This window comes from Oncorhynchus clarkii, chromosome 32 (assembly GCF_045791955.1).
Source record: "Oncorhynchus clarkii lewisi isolate Uvic-CL-2024 chromosome 32, UVic_Ocla_1.0, whole genome shotgun sequence".
In the NCBI taxonomy this organism is placed as follows: Eukaryota; Metazoa; Chordata; class Actinopteri; order Salmoniformes; family Salmonidae; genus Oncorhynchus; species Oncorhynchus clarkii.
In genome coordinates, this window is record NC_092178.1 from 10,168,760 (window position 1) to 10,179,228 (window position 10,469).

Consider the following 10,469-nt stretch of genomic DNA (forward strand, 5'->3'; position numbering starts at 1 on the left):
ATTAAGGATTACATCTATCCAAACCCCAAACTGCTACCACAGCCATTAAGGATTACATCTATCCAAACCCCAAACTGCTACCACAGCCATTAAGGATTACATCTATCCAAACCCCAAACTGCTACCACAGCCATTAAGGATTACATCTATCCAAACCCCAAACTGCTACCACAGCCATTAAGGATTACATCTATCCAAACCCCAAACTGCTACCACAGCCATTAAGGATTACATCTATCCAAACCCCAAACTGCTACCACAGCCATTAAGGATTACATCTATCCAAACCCCAAACTGCTACCACAGCCATTAAGGATTACATCTATCCAAACCCCAAACTGCTACCACAGCCATTAAGGATTACATCTATTCATCTATCCAAACCCCAAACTGCTACCACAGCCATTAAGGATTACATCTATTCATCTATCCAAACCCCAAACTGCTACCACAGCCATTAAGGATTACATCTATCCATCTATCCAAACCCCAAACTGCTACCACAGCCATTAAGGATTACATCTATTCATCTATCCAAACCCCAAACTGCTACCACAGCCATTAAGGATTACATCTATCCAAACCCCAAACTGCTACCACAGCCATTAAGGATTTCATCTATCCAAACCCCAAACTGCTACCACAGCCATTAAGGATTACATCTATCCAAACCCCAAACTGCTACCACAGCCATTAAGGATTACATCTATTCATCTATCCAAACCCCAAACTGCTACCACAGCCATTAAGGATTACATCTATCCAAACCCCAAACTGCTACCACAGCCATTAAGGATTACATCTATCCAAACCCCAAACTGCTACCACAGCCATTAAGGATTACATCTATTCATCTATCCAAACCCCAAACTGCTACCACAGCCATTAAGGATTACATCTATCCAAACCCCAAACTGCTACCACAGCCATTAAGGATTACATCTATCCAAACCCCAAACTCCTACCACAGCCATTAAAAAGTGCACTGTGCAGAAACCGCTCCTCCATTTCCTGGTTGTGTTGCCTATTTTTAGGTTTATGTGACTAAAGAAGCAAATATAGTGTAGAGAATCATTGTACCATCTAAACCACTGAAATATTTTCCATAACCAAAAATATATTTTCAGCCGTTTGAATCTAGTGTACAAAACTGAAAGTAAGACACACAAACAAAAAAACTTCCTGGAAAATTCGACCCAAAACAATTATTTGGTATTTGTTTCATTAGTCCACAGTTGATATAATTCCAACATGTTTTGCATGTCAGCAATCAAGTTTTCAAGATATACTGTATCACTTTCAAAATACATTTTCATATGATTCAAAATGCATCAAACCGGTTGTATTTCTGTATTTTGTAAGTTATACATCTTGAAAACTTGATTGATGACATGCAAAACATCTTGGCACTATATCAACAATGGATTAGTGAAACAAATACCAAAAGATAACTCCACCCAAAAGCTGTCCTTTAAAGGGAAGCAAAGAAATAGCGCACATAGAACAGATCTACCGCTTGTGAGACTTGCTTTCAATGAGAATGACAGATCTATAACTCACATTTCTATGTGATTTACGTCAGGTCAGCTACTACAGACATTAAAAATTACATCTATCTAGACACAATCAAATCTAGAATCGGCTTTCTATTTTGCAACAAAGCCTCACTCACGCCGCCAAATTTACCTTAGTAAAACTGACTATCCTACCGATCCTCGACTTCGGCGATGTCATCTACAAAATAGCTTCCAACACTCTATTCAACAAACTGGATACAGTCTATCACAGTTCCATATGTTTGGTTACCAAAGCCCCTTATACCACCCACCATTGCGACCTGTATGCTCTAGTCGGCTGGCCCTCGCTACATATTCGTCGCCAGACCCACTGGCTCCAGGTCATCTATAAGTCTATGCTAGGTAAAGGTCCGCCTTATCTCAGTTCACTGGTCACGATAACAATACCCACCCGTAGCACATGTTCCAGCAGGTATATCTCACTGGTCATCCCCAAAGCCAACACCTCATTTGGCCGCCTTTCCTTCCAGTTCTCTGCTGCCAATGACTGGAACAAATTGCAAAAATAAATAAATAAATAACTAAAAAATCGCTGAAGTTGGAGACTTTTATCTCCCTCACCAACTTTAAACATCAACTATCTGAGCAGCTAACCAATCACTGCAGCTGTACATAGTCCATCTGTAAATAGCCCACCCAATCTATCTACCTCATCCCCATACTGTTTTTATTTTATTTACTTTTCTGCTCTTTTGCACACCAATATCTCTACCTGCACATCATCATCTGCTCATTTATTACTCCAGTGTTAATCTGCTAAATTGTAATTATTCTCTCCTATGGCCTTTGTATTGCCTACCTCCTCATGCCTTTTGCACACACTGTATATAGACTTTATTTTCTCTACTGTGTCATTGACTTGTCTTGTTTATCCATGTGTAACAACTCTGTATTGTCTGTGCCACACTGCTTAGCTTCATCTTGGCCAGGTCACAGTTGTAAATGAGAACTTGTTCTCAACTAGCCTACCTGGTTAAATAAAAACAATTAAAACACACCAAACTGCTAATAAAGCCATTGTCAAACACACAAATAGACAGAAACCAGCCAGTAAACATAACTTCAGTTATTTTATTCAGATTCAAAGTGTCCACTGTTCGAGGCAGTGTTAAAACCTTTATTTATAAACACAGTGTATTAAAAACAGTACAGTACACGCCAAAGGTATCCATTTGTATCGGCTATGGTCTAGAGTCACGTTTGAGTAATTTAGGAGACACTGACTCAGTGAAAGGTCTCACCATCAGGGACGTAGTGGTAAAATAGGTGGGTAAACTCTCCAGTGACGTAAACACTAACTATGCTAATTTAGCGTAATAATACGCGTGTAAACGTTATTTTCCAAATAAAAAAAAATAGGCAATTTAATAGTGTTGTTTTTTACCCTCCGCTTCGTCTAATAAAATAAGTTTGACTCCACTGCCTGACTGTTGTCACAAAAATATGATTTAAAAAAAAAAAGAAGTTAAACCTTTCAGTACTATTTTACAACATCTGTTGTACATGGATGGTACAAGCAACAGCATCGTCTTAACCCACGTAGAAAAGTAGCCCATCAACATCAAAAGTCAACGTACATAAAAACAAATAAGTAGTAGTAAGGTTGCATTTAGACAGCCAGAACAATTCTGACCTCCCCCCCCCCCCTCTAATTGGTGTTCTGACCAATCACATTAGATATTTTCGCAAAAATATTTTTAAGAGCTGATCTGATTGGTCAAAAGACCAGAATTGAGCTGCCTGTCAAAATGCTGAACCACACATCTCCATCCGTGCCACTCAACCTTTTTAGGAGCAGTGTCCAACAAGTTATGGTTTTCCTGGGTTGTGTTCAGTAGGGCACACCGTAGCAAAACATTCTGCAAATGGTAAATATACACTCCCCTACGTATTTATTTCAACAGTGTAGCTAAAAAAAACTTTAATTTGGCTCTATACTCCAGCATTTTGAGATGAGATCAAATGTTAAATAAGGTATTGCGTCATTTTGGAGTCACTTTTATTTTTTAAATAAGAATAGAATACATTTCTGAACACTACATTAAAATGTGGATGCTACCACGATTATGGATAATCATGAATTAAAATCGTGAATAACGATGAGTGAGAAAGTTAAGAGGAACAAAGATAATACCCCCCCCTTAAGATATGCTAGGACCTCTCACTATCACCAATGACGGGTGAGTTTAGCATTATGATATTTATACCTCTACCATTCATTTTCTATTGGGCACAACAATCTCAAAACACAACTAAAACAAACTACAAACGTTTGTAGAGCGACAAGCTAGACGTAGTCATTGTGGGCTAGGAATATGAAACCACATACTAAACGTGACTACTTTAATACAAAAAAAGTGAATTTGTCCAAATACTTATGACACCTTCAAAATGGGGGGAACTAGATACATAAAAGTGCTTTCATTTTTAAAAACGGTAAAAACAGATATGTATGAAAATACCCTTAAATAAAAGTTTACATTTCCAATAGTTCCGTTCTGAACAGATCCATAATATATATATATTTTTATATTTTTTACAATCAGCAAAAGAAAGTTCTGAACCGGTTCGACCCAAACTAACTGTGGCTAGAGCAGCTTGCTATAGAGTGGGGGGCAAGCTAACGTTGTTTACATGTGTGATGGCCAGACAAGAGTAGGTCGCGAGATGCTACAGCCATCTTCTTCGGCGCCACGTGGCTAATGGCGCCACGTGACTAATGGCTGCCGTTTTACGATCATCGGCGGGGCTGTAGTGGAGCAGGTTGAGAACTCCAAGTTCCTTGGTGTTTACATCATCAACAAACTATCATGGTCCAAACACACTAAAGGCAGTCGTGAAGAGGGCACGACAAAGTCTATTCCCCTCTCAGGACACTGAAAAGATGTGGCATGGGTCCTCAGATCCTCAAAAGGTTCTACAGCTGCACCATCGAGAGTCTCCTCTGACTGGTTGCATCACTGCCTGGTACGGCAACTGCCCCGCCTTCGATCGCAAGGCACTACAGAGGGTAGTGCGTACGGCCAAGTACATCACTGGGGCCATGCTTCCTGCCATCCAGGACCTCTATACCAGGCGGTATAAGAGGAAGGCCCTACAAATTGTCAAAGACTCCAGCCACCCAAATCATAGACTGTTTTCTCTGCTACCGCACGGCAAGCGGTACCAGAGCGTCAAGTCTAGGACCAAAAGGCTTCTTAACAGCTTCTACCCCCCAAGCCTTAAGACTGCTGAACAGCTAATCAAATGGCTACCCAGACCCCTCTTTTACACTGCTGCTACTCTCTTTATATAATCTACTCATGGTCACTTTAATAACTCTACCTACATGTACATATTACCTCAATTACCTCGACTAATAAAAACCTATTAAAGCATTCTTGGTAGACTACATGCGCACACATAGGCAATGATTTTCAGCTGGCAGACAGACGCTGGAGGAAGTTTGATTGACAGAGGGTGGGCTTTTGCAAAGGCGCTTTTTTTTAAACATTTTTTGTGGGACCGAAAAAATAAATAAAAATAAATAAATGCCCGGAACATTTATTAACCAGTTCTCATAATTTTAAAATAACAAATTCTGTTCCCGTATAGTATAGATTACTTTTGTTCCCAGTTCGGATTCTGTTCCTTGAACATTTTCGTTATTGTCAGGATTTCGGTTCTGTTCCCTGAACCGGTTTCAACCCCTGCATTCTGTACGGGTCACCTCATACAACATTTGATCTCAAATCCAAAATGGTGGATAGACATAAATCAAATCTTTCTGCTTCACTGTCCAAATAAATACTGAATAACATATGCATGTTATTACGGTTCTTCCTGCAGAATGTCAGGTACTACCTCCCCGTTTCAAAGCGTCGTGTGCCTACTGAACATGACTGTGATTAAATAAGGTGTCAGAGGGACCTGTGGCAGAGGTTGAGGAACAACCCTGAGTTCTAGTCCGAACCGTGACGCTATTAAAAAAGGACAATGTGCATCATTGTGACGACGTCCTAATTATCTCACCTTCCTTCCAAAATGTACACTTGTTCACTTCCATTGACTGGTGTAAGAAATATGGTGGAAACCTCTTTTAGCCCATGTCTCCTCCAATCCAATACTTTCAGATTGGTGGGAAGAAGTGAACGAGTGTACACTTCAGGAGACGGGAGAGATTATTACATTTGGGTGTAAATCTCAGTTCTGACCAACGGGGGCGCTGTCTGCTTGTCTCTAGGCTCTAAGATCTTTCTGGATGCTGTGGAGAGAGAAAGGGTAGAAAAGAGAGAGTTTTTTTAAAAACATTTTAAACAACCTTGATTGGCTCAAACCAACATTCACACACACACCTACCTCTCCAGGTAATCTTGGACGTTGCTGTGGCCCTTGTGTTGAGCCAAATGGACCAGTTGTCCTGTAGCACAGCGTCCTTCTCTCCTTCGACACAGACTGCAGTTACAGATACCTCTACACAGAGGACACTCCCAGTCCTGGAGACAGAGACAGACACAGAGAGAGAGACACAGAGAGAGACACAGAGAGAGAGAGACACAGAGAGACAGAGACACAGAGACACAGAGAGACAGAGAGAGAGAGAGAGAGAGAGAGAGAGAGAGAGAGAGAGAGAGAGAGAGAGAGAGAGAGAGAGAGAGAGAGAGAGAGAGAGAGAGAGAGAGAGAGAGCGAGGGATAGAGGGAGAGAGCGAAAGAGAAATAAGGAGAGAGGGAAAGAGAGAGAGAGAAATAAGGAGAGAGAGGGAAAGAGAGAGAGAGAGAGAGAGAGAGAGAGAGAGAGGACACAGAGAGAGAAAAAGGGAGAGAAGGAGAGAACGAGAACAAGAGGAAAAAGACAAGGATTTAGTGCTGAAACTAAATATTTGGTGTCTATTAGGGCTGTGTGTGTACTGACCAGGTCTAGTAGGACTGTGTGTGTACTGACCAGGTCTAGTAGGGCTGTGTGTGTACTGACCAGGTCTAGTAGGGCTGTGTGTGTATTGACCGGGTCTAGTAGGGCTGTGTGTGTACTGACCAGGTCTATTAGGGCTGTGTGTGTACTGACCAGGTCTAGTAGGACTGTGTGTGTACTGACCAGGTCTAGTAGGGCTGTGTGTGTACTGACCAGGTCTATTAGGGCTGTGTGTGTACTGACCAGGTCTAGTAGGGCTGTGTGTGTACTGACCGGGTCTAGTAGGGCTGTGTGTGTACTGACCAGGTCTAGTAGGGCTGTGTGTGTATTGACCGGGTCTAGTAGGGCTGTGTGTGTACTGACCAGGTCTATTAGGGCTGTGTGTGTACTGACCAGGTCTAGTAGGGCTGTGTGTGTATTGACCGGGTCTAGTAGGGCTGTGTGTGTACTGACCAGGTCTAGTAGGACTGTGTGTGTACTGACCAGGTCTAGTAGGGCTGTGTGTGTACTGACCAGGTCTAGTAGGGCTGTGTGTGTATTGACCGGGTCTAGTAGGGCTGTGTGTGTACTGACCAGGTCTATTAGGGCTGTGTGTGTACTGACCAGGTCTAGTAGGACTGTGTGTGTACTGACCAGGTCTAGTAGGGCTGTGTGTGTACTGACCAGGTCTATTAGGGCTGTGTGTGTACTGACCAGGTCTAGTAGGGCTGTGTGTGTACTGACCGGGTCTAGTAGGGCTGTGTGTGTACTGACCGGGTCTAGTAGGGCTGTGTGTGGTCTAGTAGGGCTGTGTGTGTACTGACCAGGTCTAGTTGGGCTGTGTGTGGTCTAGTAGGGCTGTGTGTGGTCTAGTAGGGCTGTGTGTGGTCTAGTAGGGCTGTGTGTGGTCTAGTAGGGCTGTGTGTGGTCTAGTAGGGCTGTGTGTGGTCTAGTAGGGCTGTGTGTGTACTGACCAGGTCTAGTAGGGCTGTGTGTGTGTACTGACCAGGTCTAGTAGGACTGTGTGTGTACTGACCAGGTCTAGTAGGACTGTGTGTGTACTGACCAGGTCTATTAGGGCTGTGTGTGTACTGACCAGGTCTATTAGGGCTGTGTGTGTACTGACCAGGTCTAGTAGGGCTGTGTGTGGTCTAGTAGGGCTGTGTGTGTACTGACTAGGTCTAGTAGGGCTGTGTGTGGTCTAGTAGGGCTGTGTGTGTACTGACCAGGTCTAGTTGGGCTGTGTGTGGTCTAGTAGGGCTGTGTGTGTACTGACCAGGTCTAGTAGGGCTGTGTGTGTACTGACCGGGTCTAGTAGGGTTGTGTGTGGTCTAGTAGGGCTGTGTGTGGTCTAGTAGGGCTGTGTGTGTGTACTGACCAGGTCTAGTAGGGCTGTGTGTGGTCTAGTAGGGCTGTGTGTGTGTACTGACCGGGTCTAGTAGGGCTGTGTGTGTACTGACCAGGTCTAGTAGGGCTGTGTGTGTGGTCTAGTAGGACTGTGTGTGGTCTAGTAGGGCTGTGTGTGGTCTAGTAGGGCTGTGTGTGGGGTCTAGTAGGGCTGTGTGTGGGGTCTAGTAGGGCTGTGTGTGGGGTCTAGTAGGGCTGTGTGTGGGGTCTAGTAGGGCTGTGTGTGGGGTCTAGTAGGGCTGTGTGGGGTCTAGTAGGGCTGTGTGGGGTCTAGTAGGGCTGTGTGTGGTCTAGTAGGGCTGTGTGTGGTCTAGTAGGGCTGTGTGGGGTCTAGTAGGGCTGTGTGGGGTCTAGTAGGGCTGTGTGGGGTCTAGTAGGGCTGTGTGGGGTCTAGTAGGGCTGTGTGGGGTCTAGTAGGGCTGTGTGGGGTCTAGTAGGGCTCTGTGTGGTCTAGTAGGGCTGTGTGTGGTCTAGTAGGGCTGTGTGTGGTCTAGTAGGGCTGTGTGTGGTCTAGTAGGGCTGTGTGTGGTCTAGTAGGGCTGTGTGTGGTCTAGTAGGGCTGTGTGTGTGTACTGACCGGGTCTAGTAGGGCTGTGTGTGTACTGACCAGGTCTAGTAGGGCTGTGTGTGTACTGACCGGGTCTAGTAGGGCTGTGTGTGTACTGACCAGGTCTAGTAGGGCTGTGTGTGGTCTAGTAGGGCTGTGTGTGGTCTAGTAGGGCTGTGTGTGTGTACTGACCGGGTCTAGTAGGGCTGTGTGTGTACTGACCAGGTCTATTAGGGCTGTGTGTGGTCTAGTAGGGCTGTGTGTATACTGACCAGGTCTAGTAGGGCTGTGTGTGTACTGACCAGGTCTAGTAGGGCTGTGTGTGGTCTAGTAGGGCTGTGTGTGGTCTAGTAGGGCTGTGTGTGGTCTAGTAGGGCTGTGTGTGGTCTAGTAGGGCTGTGTGTGTACTGACCAGGTCTAGTAGGGCTGTGTGTGGTCTAGTAGGGCTGTGTGTGTACTGACCAGGTCTAGTAGGGCTGTGTGTGTACTGACCAGGTCTAGTAGGGCTGTGTGTGTACTGACCGGGTCTAGTAGGGCTGTGTGTGTACTGACCAGGTCTAGTAGGGCTGTGTGTGGTCTAGTAGGGCTGTGTGTGGTCTAGTAGGGCTGTGTGTGTGTACTGACCAGGTCTAGTAGGGCTGTGTGTGGTCTAGTAGGGCTGTGTGTGTGTACTGACCGGGTCTAGTAGGGCTGTGTGTGTACTGACCAGGTCTAGTAGGGCTGTGTGGGGTCTAGTAGGGCTGTGTGTGGGGCCTAGTAGGGCTGTGTGTGGGGTCTAGTAGGGCTGTGTGTGGGGTCTAGTAGGGCTGTGTGTGGGGTCTAGTAGGGCTGTGTGTGGGGTCTAGTAGGGCTGTGTGTGGGGTCTAGTAGGGCTGTGTGTGGTCTAGTAGGGCTGTGTGTGGTCTAGTAGGGCTGTGTGTGGTCTAGTAGGGCTGTGTGTGGTCTAGTAGGGCTGTGTGTGGTCTAGTAGGGCTGTGTGTGGTCTAGTAGGGATGTGTGTGGTCTAGTAGGGCTGTGTGTGGTCTAGTAGGGCTGTGTGGGGTCTAGTAGGGCTGTGTGGGGTCTAGTAGGGGTGTGTGGGGTCTAGTAGGGGTGTGTGGGGTCTAGTAGGGCTGTGTGGGGTCTAGTAGGGCTGTGTGTGGTCTAGTAGGGCTCTGTGTGGTCTAGTAGGGCTATGTGTGGTCTAGTAGGGCTGTGTGTGGTCTAGTAGGGCTGTGTGTGTACTGACCAGGTCTAGTAGGGCTGTGTGTGGTCTAGTAGGGCTGTGTGTGTGTACTGACCGGGTCTAGTAGGGCTGTGTGTGTACTGACCAGGTCTAGTAGGGCTGTGTGTGTGGTCTAGTAGGACTGTGTGTGGTCTAGTAGGACTGTGTGTGGTCTAGTAGGGCTGTGTGGGGTCTAGTAGGGCTGTGTGTGGGGTCTAGTAGGGCTGTGTGCGGGGTCTAGTAGGGCTGTGTGCGGGGTCTAGTAGGGCTGTGTGCGGGGTCTAGTAGGGCTGTGTGCGGGGTCTAGTAGGGCTGTGTGCGGGGTCTAGTAGGGCTGTGTGCGGGGTCTAGTAGGGCTGTGTGCGGGGTCTAGTAGGGCTGTGTGCGGGGTCTAGTAGGGCTGTGTGTGGGGTCTAGTAGGGCTGTGTGTGGGGTCTAGTAGGGCTGTGTGTGGTCTAGTAGGGCTGTGTGTGGTCTAGTAGGGCTGTGTGTGGTCTAGTAGGGCTGTGTGTGGTCTAGTAGGGCTGTGTGTGGTCTAGTAGGTCTGTGTGTGTACTGACCAGGTCTAGTAGGGCTGTGTGTGTACTGACCAGGTCTAGTAGGGCTGTGTGTGGTCTAGTAGGGCTGTGTGTGTACTGACCGGGTCTAGTAGGGCTGTGTGTGTACTGACCAGGTCTAGTAGGGCTGTGTGTGGTCTAGTAGGGCTGTGTGTGGGGTCTAGTAGGGCTGTGTGTGGGGTCTAGTAGGGCTGTGTGCGGGGTCTAGTAGGGCTGTGTGCGGGGTCTAGTAGGGCTGTGTGCGGGGTCTAGTAGGGCTGTGTGCGGGGTCTAGTAGGGCTGTGTGCGGGGTCTAGTAGGGCTGTGTG

At 46.3% G+C, this 10,469-nt stretch overlaps 1 protein-coding gene across 1 annotated transcript in view; it reads right to left on the reverse strand.

Annotated features, from left to right (window-relative positions):
* Window positions 1–5,626: 5,626 nt before the first annotated feature.
* The window catches only part of LOC139392276 (cell division cycle-associated 7-like protein), a 23,071-nt gene continuing 18,228 nt past the window's right edge, over window positions 5,627–10,469 (reverse strand). Inside the window, exons 10-11 of the mRNA XM_071140142.1 lie at window positions 5,916–6,052; window positions 5,627–5,820 (exon numbers count right to left, since the gene is read on the reverse strand). Coding sequence (XP_070996243.1) covers window positions 5,796–5,820; window positions 5,916–6,052 — 162 coding nt within the window. The 3' untranslated portion in view covers window positions 5,627–5,795. The remainder of the gene's footprint in view (window positions 5,821–5,915; window positions 6,053–10,469) is intronic.